Genomic DNA, 12,998 nt, shown 5'->3' on the forward strand with positions numbered 1-12,998 from the left:
TTTTTATTCCATCTAATAGTTATTGATACAGTCATGTTGAACATCAAAAGGAACACGATTTTGGACAGGAGCAGCTGGGTGACCCTGGACAAGTTATTTACACCCTTTCCAGGCCTCAGCTTGCCCACCTGGAAAGATGGGCATTTAAGTGTGCTTTGAACGCTGACAACTGATTTCTACTCCACTCGTTGAGTCCAGAACAAGAAGGTAAACAGGGTTGTGCCCTGCTTAAGAAGTCAGTCCTACCTGTCACAGGTACAGTGGCTGGTACAGTGCCTGGCATGTGGTTGGTACAGTGGCCGGCATGTGGCTGGTACAGTGGCTAGTACAGTGGCCGGCATGTGGCTGGTACAGTGGCTAGTACAGTGGACGGCATTGTGGCTGGTAGAGTGGCCGGCATGTGGCTGGTACAGTGGCTGGTACAGTGGACGGCATGTGGCTGGTAGAGTGGCTGGCATGTGGCTGGTACAGTGGCTGGTACAGTGGACGGCATGTGGCTAGTACAGTGGCCGGCATGTGGCTAGTACAGTGGCCGGCATGTGGCTGGTACAGTGGCTAGTACAGTGGACGGCATGTGGCTGGTACAGTGGCCGGCATGTGGCTGGTACAGTGGCTAGTACAGTGGCTGGCATGCGGCTGGTACAGTGGCCGGCATGTGGTTGGCCCTCAATAAATGTTCACTGAACCGGTACCAGCTTTGAGCCGACTATACATTCTCAGTTCTGTTATCCAATTTTCTCAGGAGCTCTAGGGAATTTTTCATTTTTTTTCATTAATTCTCTGGGGAAAAATGTATTTTGAATTTTAAACAGTCACCTTTTGCAAATGCACGTTCAGCTCACATACTCTGAGTGCTTCTTATATGCTCGAACTTCTTGCGTCTGATGGCTTGACATGCATGCCCACACTCAACCGTATTCACTTCCCACAACAGCACAACGATGGGGAATTATTAATCCCCATTTGATGGATGAGGAGCCTGAGGCACAGCGAGACTAAATAATCTATCGGGAGCTATACAGACGGCGGAGATGTGTAAACTCACATCTGAGTGTCTTCGGTTCCGAGTGCTACTGCCTGAGCACAGACCCCATTTCTGTTTTGGCATTGGCTGGACGGCGAGAGTGTAGCCAGACATATTTCTGCTCCAGAAGAACAAAAACCTACAAAAGAATAGTTCTGTAGACAGTTTGCCCTTGCTTGTCCCTGGAGAGGAAAAGGCTGTCATACACCCTTCTATCGCACTGATCATTTGACTCAACAAATGGTTACTGAGGGCCAAGTACTATTGTAGGTGCTGGGAGCATAGCAGGGAGCAATACAGAAAAAATCCCTGCTCCCGGGAGTTTACATTCTAGCAGAAGGAGAACGGAAGCAACCAATAAACATAATCAGTAAGTCTATTAAATTACATGTTAGAAGGAGAAAGAGCTATGGGAAGAAAATAGAGCAAAATAAAGAGGCTCTGAAGTGTAGGGTGGGGAGGCTTGATTTAAAATAGGCCTCCGTACAGTGATGGAATGGGACTGAGCAGGATCCTTCCATGTGGATAGACGTGAGCTGGGCAGGTTTCTGAAAGAGTGACACAGACGCAGTCAGTGCAAAGGCCCTGGGGTGTGCATGTGTCTGGCATGATTGGAGATGGGCATGGAGAGCAGGGAGGCTGGCAAGGAATGAGAGAGGGCCACGGAAATGGTCAGAAGTGGCCAGATTCTGGATATGTCATTGGAAAGCCAAACCAAAGGAACTGCTGATGTTTGAAGGTGTGATGTGAGAGAGAGGAGTCGAGGATGACCCCGAGGTTTTTGGCCCAAGTAACTGGAGCAATAAAGAATTTAGGAAAATGCTGTAGCGTTAAGAAGAGGCCAGCTGCTCCTTCCTCTGTTTCCCCACCGCCTCTTGGCCCTTTGCCCCATGGTCTGGGTGACACGCCTGTGTCCCAGGGGAGGGGCAAAAAATAAGGCAGCCTGGCAAAATGAGTTTATGAGGTCCCAAGATATGAAAGGCAGTAGCTCCTTTTATTCTCATGAGGAAAAACACACAATTTTTAAACATTTTATTTTGGAATAATAGGCCTATGGAAGAGTTGCCAGGATAGTACAGAGTGTTTCCATAGTGCACCAGCTTCCCTGGTGCTGACATGTGACATCACCATAGCAGGGTTCCAAAACCAGGACACTGACTGTGGTATGTACGATACTATGAACGTTCCTGCAGACTGGAGACCAGTTTCCTGGAGTTTCCCCTACTGTCTTTTTGGGGTGCAGGACCCCTCCTGTGTCGTGTTGCCATGTCTCCTGACTCTCCAACCTGAGACCGTTTCTCCGTCTTCTTGTTCACTGCCTGGCACCTCTCTTCTTTCCCGCTGGGCCCCAGGTCTGGGCAACGGTCTTGGGGGAGGAGGGCACGTGGAGCTCCGGCCACAGGCCCAAGCGGCCAGCACGAAGAGACGAGCAGCCAAAGCCGGACCCTTTCCCTGGTCTGGCCCGCCGCCCTGGTCTCCTGCTCGCTGCAGCTCTTGGCCTCAGGGACGCCTATCCCTGGAACCAGGGCCACTTCTAATCCACACTGCCAGGGGCGGGGGGAGGGGGGGCGGTGCCTGGCTGGCCCAGTTGGTGGAAGTGTGACTCTTGATCTTGGAGTTGTGAGTTTGGCCCCCTGTGGGGTGTAGAGATTACTTTAAAAAATAAAATCTTAAAAACAAGAACAAAAACAAACAGAAGCTGGGTCTGGGAGGCAGCAAAACGCCCCCCTTGCGATGTCTGACCCCCCAACAAAACACAGATGGCTTAGGAAAGGCTCTCCTGAACCCCACCAGGACCGAAGTACTGACTGGGCAGTTTGCTCCTGAGAATGAAGAACGCTGCTGCCCCGGTAAGGAGAGCCTCACTGCCCCTCCTCGCCCCACCTCACCCCCTCGGGGCCCCCCACCCAGCCTGCACCCTGCAGCCAGAGGCGGTGAGTGACTCACGGAGGGCTGGGTTTTAGAGATAAGACCTGGGAGGTGTTGCTGGCTCTGTTCAAGCCGGGAAGAGGCTGAGGGCCCAGTTACCATGGCAACCAAAGTTTGCTTTACAAGCGGCTGGTGCTCACATCTTATCTGGAGGAGAGACTTAGAGATGCATGTTGTCAGGATGGTGTAGGCTCCGCACGCATTCAGGTAACTCTCCTCCGCCATCTGGCCAGGTTTTGCAAACTCAAGATGGACTGGGATCTTTCCAGGGGGTGGAAGATGCTGGTACAGCTTCAGTCTGGGAGAGAGGCTCCTCAGAGGACCGGCGCACGCGATGTGAATGCCACCAAAGCCGTTTGTGCTACCGTCTGCTGGTCTGCTGGTTTGCTGGTTGGGGTGGCTCCCTGGTGATGAGGGCACAGCCAGGGACCAGGACATGTGGCCTTAGCGTTAGGACAGGTGTTAGGGCAGCATGCGCTCTGCAGCAAGACCACCCGAGGCTCTCGTACTGATGAGCTGTGTGACTGTGGGCAAGTGTCTTGGGCTCTCTGAGCTTCAGTGCCTTGTCTGCCAAACGGGGAAACCACAGGATCTACCCCATAATGCTGCTACAGGTCAAACCATCAGAACCTCACAGAGTAGCAGGGCCGGGAGCCCTGAACGAATGGTGGCTCTGGTGTTTGCCCGTGACGCTTTCTTGCCTGCTCTCGGAGTTATTAATTCATGTTAATCCTCCTTCCTCTATACTTTGTATATGTTATTTCCCATTTCTCCCTATATTTTAATTATTTAACACAGCTATCTCTCCCACTGCTCCCCAAATTCCCTGAAGGGAGGCATTATGGATCATTTGTTTATCCCCCAGATTTATCATTATGTGCCTTACAAATGTTTGTAGACTTAACCAGATTGAATATATGCGGGGTGTATACTTGTTCAAATGGATTGAATTTCTTTTCGGATGATTTCATTTTGGTATAAGTTTGCTTTTAGTTTAAGGAATCAAAGCATAATATGTATTCTTAAAAGGCTTCAAATAACTTTTTTTAAAATAATTTTTTATTTTATTTATTTATTCGACAGAGATAGAGACAGCCAGCGAGAGAGGGAACACAAGCAGGGGGAGTGGGAGAGGAAGAAGCAGGCTCATAGAGGAAGAGCCTGATGTGGGGCTCGATCCCATAACGCCGGGATCACGCCCTGAGCCGAAGGCAGACGCTTAACCGCTGTGCCACCCAGGCGCCCCTCAAATAACTTTTAATACACCCCTAGTGTTGATGCTTACAAAACTAGAAATCAGAAAGATTTTTCCCTTTATTTGTGTGTGAATAAGAGAGAGAATGAGGGGACGGAAATGCTTTCAACATTTCATCTGTAAGTTAAAAAAAAAACCCTGCAGAAGTAGAAACATAAGGATGACTTGCAGATCTAGTTTCTGGCTCATAGTTTCTGGCTCATAGAAAAGAAGGACTTTAGAAATTGAGAAGGTGGCTTTGTGTACAGGAACCTTTACTTTGAACTTCATAGCTCCACGAGCTCGCCCAAGGGCCCGGGTGAGAACGCTAAGTTAGGTATGAGGGCAGGAATCAGTTACTAAAAATCGCAGGTGGTTTAATATTAACTTCCTTCTCTTTCATGAATAAGCGACATCATCCGGAAGGACTGGGTGAAACACGCAGGCCTTTCAACTAACCCGGGAGTTGGCACACTTTCTGGGAAGGACCAGATGGTAAATATTTTAGGCTTTGCAGGACAAAGCTCCTCAACCCTTCAGAGCGCCGTAGACCAGCGCGAGACCGCACACGCCCAGACGCACCCACGGCTGTGTCCAATAAAACTTGATTTACGAAAGCAGGTGGGAGCTGGATTTGGCTTGCTGGCTGTCGGTGGCCGACCCCCGAAGGAAACAGCTCCTCTTCGGTCTACCTGTCTCTTCTCTTTTTTTTTTTTTTTTTTAAGATTTTATTTTTTTTATTTATTTGAAGAGAGAGAGAGAGCCAGCGAGAGAGGGAACACAAGCAGGGGGAGTGGGAGAGGAAGAAGCAGGCTCCCAGCGAAGGAGCCTGATGTGGGGCTCGATCCCAGAACGCCAGGATCACGCCCTGAGCCGAAGGCAGACGCTTAACGACTGCGCCACCCAGGCGCCCCTACCTGTCTCTTCTCTTAAACGCAGTAGATACACATATACAGAAGCCATGGCGACCAAGTTGTAAGGTTATTGTGGTGTTGCAATTTTAACAGAGTCAAATGAGTGAAAAAACCAAATCCTTTTGCGTCTGAACGGCGGTTTTTGAGCCAGAAGGATGGCTGGCCTCTTGCTGGGGCGAGCCCACCTCCTGCTGTCCCTGACCCCTTCCTTACCCACCCCCCACCCCACTGTCTTTGAGGTCTGAGGTCTCTTGTGCCCAGAAGGGAGCCTGCGGACTGTTTGGCTCTACTGCGGTGTGGGGAGAGCACAGAACTATGCAGAGAAAGCCCCACACTGGCCCCAACTGGAAGAGTTAACTTGTAATCAATGTAGGAAAATAAATTTGCTTCTTTTGATTGCTCCGAGATTCTACGTGGCTTACTGTAGGAGCCAGGGTTCTCCCGAGAAACAGAGCATTGGGAACTATGGACTGGGGAGGGTATAAGAGGAGGCTCGCTACAGGAACCAGCTCACGGGGACTCGGAGGCTGAGAAGTCCCACAATCTTCCATCTGCCAGCTGGAAACCCCGGGAAGCTGGTGGCGTAATTCAGTCTGAGCCCGAAGGCCTGAGAATGAGGAGCAGCGATGCCCGAGGGCCGGGCCGGAGAAGACACGTGCCCCAGCTCCAGCAGAGAGCGAGAATTCGCCCTTCCGCCTTCTTGTTCTAATCAGGTCCTCAGCCTCATCAGGGAGGGCATCTCTGGACTCGGTCTGCTGATACAAACACTAATGTCTTCTGGACACACTGTCTCAGACACTCCCAGAAATAATGTGCTACCAGCGTTCCGGGCCTCCCTTGGCTCAGTGAGGTTGACACAACTACTAGTGGAGTGACTTTTACCAAAAGAAAATTACAAAGTTTAAAAAAAAAATCCCAGTTTCTAAGGATATATTTAAGACAAATCCTATCCTTAAACTTATGTTTAACAACCCCAATGAGATAGAATAGGGTGGTCTTTGGAAACTGCCAACCTGACTCCACTACTCCCCAGAGCCCTACGCATAGTTTCCAGAATCAAGTGTTCATTTCTTCACCATGGACTACGGTGGGTCTAGGTTATGCCACAGCAAGAAACAACCCCCGGGAGGACTGGCTTACAGCAGCAAATATTCAGTTCTTGCCTCGGCTCCATGCCCATCACAAGTTGGGGTTCTGTTCAGTGACCGCCCTCTCTAGGACCCTGCGTGACAGAGCTGCCACCATCACCATCGTTGCTGGTCACTGTAGCAGAAAAAGAGTTTCAGATCTTTCAGCAGACTTGATGGCTATAGTCCAGAAGCAACACGCTCAATTTTGCTTACGAATCACTGGCCGGAGAATGTCCCAGGACCACCCAATCCCAAGGTGGAGAGTGCATTCCTACCATTTTTCCAGGAGGAAATGTTTGCTATCAGTCAGACACAACATTCTAGATCTACCATATTCCATATTCCTCCAGCTTCATTTCCCATCAGTGACAGGACTAGTTTGTAAGAACATGATTGGGAACTTGTGCTTTGATTGTGTGTGTGTGTGTGTGTGTGTGTGTGTGTGTGTGTGTGTGTAGGGATTAGGAGAAATTCATTGGCCAGAGAGGGTAAAAAGGTTAGAGTAAAATGAGAACATTACCTTAATCACCCATCTACTCAAAACCTCTGGGTTAACAGTGTCAGAGGAATTGCTGAGGCCTTAGCGAGTGTCAGGAAGCAGGAACTCCTGTCCCCTTCTAGGGTCCTTCTAGCTGGACTAAGAGCCAAATTAACACGAGGCAGGTTAGCAGGAGAAAATCAGATTTAATAGCATACTACAGGGAATCCACACAGACATGGAAATTCCAAAGACAGGCAAAATCAAGTATTTATGCTCTTCCGAACTAAGGAGAAGGGGCAAGGTGGTCTTGGACTTCAAAGGGAAGGGATGTAATTCACAGGAAAATGAAAAAGAGTAAACGTTTGGTAAACAAATGCTTGCCCTGCCATATAGATGGGTCACTCCGATAAAATTTATCTGTGGAAATCACCCTTATTCTGGAAAGATCCTCTGATTTAGTCTCTTATGTAGTTAAGGGAGGGGCAAAAGTTTCTTTTGAGCCTGTAGGGTCTGGATTGCTCCTTAGCTCTAGGGAATCTGCATGCCAGCATGGCTCATCTCGGGGCAGCCTGTCCTCCGCACCACGCTAGCTCGTACCGCACTTTCCTGGGTTGGGCAGTGGAGCCCTGACGCACAGGGGCGAGCTGGGTGGATGGAGAATGGTTGAATCGCGGCCTCTACGTGCTCCGCCATCAGGCAGTTTTGTTCAATAAATAATCTGTACAGCCTTACCCGTAGGGCGACGGACTCATTGGTTGAAAATCCCACAACCCAGGAATACCCTCAGTCCTGGCCAAACAGAAATGGTTGGTCCGCCTACCTGCATGGTAGCCCTGGGTACCGGGGTGGTAGCCCCTTCTACGGAGCTCAGTTTGTCTATTCTGCTAGGGTTTCAATATTTGGGTATAGCGAGCAAAACGAAAAGACCATGAGGACCAGACAGACTTGGGTTTGAGTCCCCCCTTTGCTACTCACTGGCTTCAAGACCTTCGGCTATGCCATCCAGAAAATGGAGGAAGGTGATATCTACCTCAGGAGGTTGCTGAGAGGCTCCTTTAAGGAGCCCAGGTCTGTAAAGGGACCAGGAAGTGGCAGCTATGCTCCCTGGGGGGTGGTTGATTGCATTCCACGGGACAGGTGGTCCTTCCCGGCAGGAGGCAGGAGGACCTGTACAAACAGTTCACAGGCATCCATCCGCATGAGCAGGCTGGGACTTCAGGGCCACTTAACAAATTAACACACTATGAATGGAAGGGCCAGCAGACTTAATATTTAACCTGAGCTTTAACAGTCCCTTTAGCTGGTCAGTTCACTGGGGAATTCTCAGGTCTCCCAGAAGGAGGAGGAATGTAAGCATCCCCCCAGCTCTCTGGGACCATGCGCTGGTTCTGTGCAGAAGCGACCAGAACAGGGCAGTTCCCACATTGCAGAGTTGCCGTTCATGGCGGGGCTGCTCGAGCTTAAAAGTTGGACGTTTCGTGTTGGATGCACGCGCTTTTCCTAGCGGTAGTGCAAAGGTTCGCTTCCATAATCCACATGTATTAAGGGCACATTCGCACTCACTTCATTGCCCCCTCCCCTGACCACTGCCCTCTCCCCTCTCCCCGCCTGCTCCACAGCTTCCTGGGGATGAAAAGTAACTCTAACAAAGCCTGGAGTCTAAGCATGCTTTGAGCGGCCTATGGCTGTCTGTGCACGGATCTGCGGGAAGGGATCAGATTCACCGAGGCCGGCACCTGCCGTTGCCGCCGTACTGGACGGTCGTGATGCCGCTATCCACAGCCCCTGGGAGGGGACAGTCCCACCACCTGGCCCAGCACCGCAGCTCAGTGGGCCAGGTGTGGGCGCTTGAACCTAGAGTAGCCCAACTCCTGAGTGGGCTGCTTCCTGCCCATAGTAAACACCCCACCCCAACCCGAGCTCCCCACTCCAGGTAAAAGCTCATCAGGAGAAGACTCTACACAGCAGCAGAGTTCTGCACCAGCGACCCAATCCTTCTTCCTGACGCATGAATGGGGGGAGGTGGAGGATGACGCATTGTCCATATGAAGACCTCCCACCAGTCTTCTGGCTTGTACGCCTACTTCTCGCTCCCACTTTCGTTCATACCTGCTGCCCGAGTCCCCGAGCCTCACTGTCAGAAGACTGACTCCCGTTTCCCCTTCAGCCCCTGACATCACATCGCAGGCTGTAATTTCTCTTCCTGTTTCATCTGGAAACCCTCTGTGATCAGCTTTCCATCTTCCAGAAATGTGTTGAAATCTCTCATCTGTGATTTTTCTCTCCCCTTTACAACCCCTAGCCTGTCCGTCTTTTTTTTTTTTTTTTTTTTAACTTCAGTATCTTGATTTCAGTGGGGGGCTCTCAAGTAACAAGAGAAGCAAACTGTGCCTGACCTGCCATTTTGGACCAGAAGCCCATAGATCTCTCTTCAGCAACGTGACCTGGTCACCTAATGGAAAGCCCACATTATAAACCCTGCTTTCTACCTTTTGGTTAAACAGGGTGTGAGTCATCCATGTTTTACTGCCAATGGTCAGAACTTTTCACAACGTTATGGAATGGGCCAGATCCATCATGATGGATATGTGTCAACACTGGGGACTGAAGATTTATTTCTGAGTAAATACTACAAAAGTTGTGTAACTCATTATCCTTAATGAATAGTATCGACTCTTCCTTACATTTCTCCCCACCCCTCTCAGGGGTGATGCCATGAAACCCAATGCAAACGCGTGGACACTTTGCAACGAGACGATAGCCATCATATGAGATTACTGCATCTGAATGTATCAGCAATAATTCATAGCCCCATGGCTTTCTCAAGTTACTGATTAAGCATTAAGAATACAAACATGGCTCGCCTGTGTTTCAAATGCTGTCTCATTTTTCCTCTGAATACAAATACTCTCTTTCTGTATATTCATCGCAACCATGACCTGCAGTTTCTCTCTCCTACATAACTGCTAGTGGTGTGTCGGGAATGGTGGACGATTACAGAGGTTCTGAGCAGCGAGAGTACATCTGCAGAGTTCCTGAAGTAGGGCACTTGACTGGGGCTTTTAAAAGAAGGGCGGTCCTTGGGCTGTGGCAAGAAGAGCACCTGCTTCATCTCCAGATGCCAGGCTAGTGCTGTGGCCAAGGAAAACATCCCTAGGACACATCTCCTGCTGAAAGTATTAGCAACTACAGTTCTCTCCCAAAGTTTAATTTGCTCACTGCAAGGAAGTTATTATTTTCCAGGAGTTAAGCGGACGGCTCTCGAGCGGGGTCTCATCTTCCACCTCCCTCCCCAGCCACCACCACAGTCACTGCATAAAGAAGTCCTTTAGCTGGAGAAGTACAGCTGCCAAGAGGCCTCCATAAGAGGGGTGAGATCCCATTTTCTTTCTTTCTTTTTTTTTTTTTTTAAGATTTTATTTATTTATTTGACAGAGAGAGAGAGACAGCCAGTGAGAGAGGGAACACAAGCAGGGGGAGTGGGAGAGGAAGAAGCAGGCTCATAGCGGAGGAGCCTGATGCGGGGCTCGATCCCAGAACGCCGGGATCACCCCCTGAGCCGAAGGCAGACGCTTAACCACTATGCCACCCAGGCGCCCCAAGATCCCATTTTCAATGTCCCAATATTCCTGAGATTTTGCTAACCCCTTCGGACAGAGAGATTCTTGTTTATGTCTAGAGATGATCTTAGGAGGCGTTAGTCATGTGGAAAAACAGGTTGTTTGCTTATTATGGGAAACTTCTAATAAAATCAACATGGGTTTTTCGCATATTTGATGGAAACCAGGTTTCCAAATGCGGCTGATTTTAAATGGTTTCTCAAGAGTGGAAAGAGCACAGGCTGTGGCATTCCTGTCACTGAAGCCAAGGGAGTTAGACAAGTCTGGGGAAACAAGATTGGGATCTAGAGTGGTCACAAACATCAGCTGCCCTGAGAGGTGAACACAGGGAGCTCTGGATATATTTAAAGTATGAGTCACATGACTAGACTCTTCTTGGGCAGAAGTAAAACATGTTTTCCTTTAAATGATTAAACTTAGTTGAACTTAGCTCAAGAAAAATGTCTTTTCCCTCTGAATGTTTTTTTTCCAGGCTTAAAGTTTCAAGATGAGATTTGTTTTCTTAAAGAGAAAACTTATACAAAGAGCTTCCAAATTAGACACATCTGTAGACTTGGGACACCCAGATGACTTCAAATAATGTATTTGGCCCATCTCCTACATCTGGATGGTTAAGACTGCATGTCAAAAAAAAGAAAAAAAAAAGGAAGTTAGAAAGACTTCCTTGGTCTGTTGATAATGAAATGAATGGAAATGGACTTGAATCCCATGTTTATTCCATTTTCTCAGGCATAAAGTTTTTAATCCCTACTCCTGGATGATAAAACAGTAACATTTCAAGTCCATGGTTGGAAAAGTTTAGCCAGCATTTCATCTGACCAACTGTTCTGCAGCTCAGTCAGGAATCTGGTTCGTGCCAAGTCGAGATGGGTGAGTGAGACTCAAGGTGTTGGCATTGTTTTACTTTGGAAAAGTTGGGTTTTTAAGTGGGGGAAAAGAGGAAGAAATCAAGTCTAAGCACAATACAGGCAAGACCAGCAATAACATCCCTGGGGTTGAAGGAGACAGCTTCAAGGAGCCTCCTGTCTTTATTTGGGGGTTAGTTCACTTAAAATAATAAACATTTATATTTTACTATCCAGTGAGCAAAAGCTAGAATTATTATTAATACCTATTGATATTTCCTTTGCTTTTTGGGGGGATGCTTTTCTCTGTTCCCTCTTTTTATAATTTTTTCTTTCCTAACAGTGATTAGTTTTTATGATGAGTGTTCTGGGTGAGGTGCGGCTTTGGGGTGCGCAGTCTCAGATGGGGTGGGCAGGGGGGAGATGAAAGGAGGGTCCACCCCTTTCTGCTGCGGCGCCCGCCCAAAGGCTGGAGGGTCTGTCCTCCTGGAGGTCGCCTCTTCCCTCCTTCTGTCGCGTTTAGGTCCGCCCGGGCGCGGGAGGGAGAGGGGAGACAATTTGAACCCCGCACATTATCTTACTCAACCCTCCGGGTGTTTGTACCCCATCCGAGGAATGGGTGGCTTGGAGAGGCGACATGACCCACCGCCCACCCAGCCCGATGGGGCAAGGCTGTGATATCACCTCCCTGCTCTCATCACGTTCTCACGCAGTGCTTTCCATAAATGAACAAAAAGCCCCGCCGAGTTCGCCCCAAGGCCTGTCGGCGCCCGGGGCGGGGGGGGGGGGTCAGTTCCAGGTGGCGGGGACCTGGCTAACCCGAGGGTCGCGGAGCCAAAGCCCGGCAGGCGGGTCCACGAGGGGGTCCCCACCCCAGGCGGGGAGGAGGAGACGGGGAAGAGACGCTCCGCCCGTGTCCCCGACCCCGCACCCGGCTCTCGCTCCCCGCACCACCTTCCACAGGCTGGGGCCGCGCCCCCGCCTCCTGGCCGCCCCTGGCCCTGGCCCTCACCCCCGGGTCTGGACCCCTCAGCCCCCCGCCCGGGTCCGCACCCCAAACCCGCCGCGCCCGCTCCCGCGTCCCCGCCCCCGGATCGCGTCCCCCACGCATCTCGACCCCTCACCCTTCAGGCCCGGATCTGCACCCCTGCATCTCATTAACGCCCCCCACCCCCACCGCCGGCCAAACTCAGGTCTGCATCACGGTCCGCCCGGCCGCCCCTCCCTCTAGTGCCCTCGCTCCCCTGCATCTCCCCCCGCCGCCCCGGCCCGGATCCGCATCCCAACCCCAGGCAGCGCCCGGCCCCGGGTCCCCGCTCCCGGATCGCGTCCCCCCCCCACTTCGCACCCCCGCACCCCGGCCCGGGTCCGCACCCCCGCCCCTGCCGCGCCCCCTCCCGCGTCCCCGCCCCGGCCGCGCTCCCGCCCCGGGGCCGCGCTCGGGCGGTGAGACTGGCCTGCTGGGCGGGCGGCGGGGGCGCCATGGGCAGCGGCAGCAGCCGGAGCGGCCGGGCCCTGAGGCGGCTGCGTAGCCCCGACAGCCGGCCGGCGGGGTCGGGCGGGGCAGCCTCGGAGGGCGGGACGCGGCCTCTGGTCTCGGCGACGGCCGCGGCCCCCCGGGAGGAGGCCCAGGAGACGGAGGCGGCTGAGGGGGCAGCCGACTCCGACCCCGACCCCGGCCCCGCGGCGCCCCCCGACGGCGGGGACGAGACCCTGCGCCTGCTGGACCAGCTGCTGGCCGAGTCGGCGGCCTGGGGCCCGGGGGAGCTGGCCCCGCGGGGCCCGGCGCGGCCCCGACCCGCAGCCGGCGCCGGGAGCCGG

The 12,998-nt window shown here is 51.7% G+C and overlaps 1 protein-coding gene and 1 long non-coding RNA gene across 3 annotated transcripts in view; one reads left to right on the forward strand and one right to left on the reverse strand.

Moving 5' to 3' along the window:
• LOC148109735 (uncharacterized) overlaps positions 1–12,998 on the reverse strand; it is a 14,584-nt gene continuing 1,586 nt past the window's right edge. The window contains exons 2-3 of one of the 2 annotated variants that reach the window (XR_015725351.1): positions 3,094–11,687; positions 1–2,658 (exon numbers count right to left, since the gene is read on the reverse strand). This is a non-coding gene — a long non-coding RNA (uncharacterized LOC148109735). Of the gene's footprint in view, positions 2,659–3,093; positions 11,688–12,998 lie in introns of those variants that run through there. The other variant, XR_015725350.1, reaches the window with a different exon arrangement.
• Positions 11,687–12,998, forward strand: part of CYS1 (cystin 1) — a 21,995-nt gene continuing 20,683 nt past the window's right edge. Inside the window, exon 1 of the mRNA XM_045775969.2 lies at positions 11,687–12,998. Coding sequence (XP_045631925.1) covers positions 12,660–12,998 — 339 coding nt within the window. The 5' untranslated portion in view covers positions 11,687–12,659.

The sequence above is a fragment of the Ursus americanus genome, chromosome 7 (assembly GCF_024610735.1).
Source record: "Ursus americanus isolate L20-20 chromosome 7, mUrsAme1.1.p, whole genome shotgun sequence".
NCBI lineage: Eukaryota > Metazoa > Chordata > Mammalia > Carnivora > Ursidae > Ursus > Ursus americanus.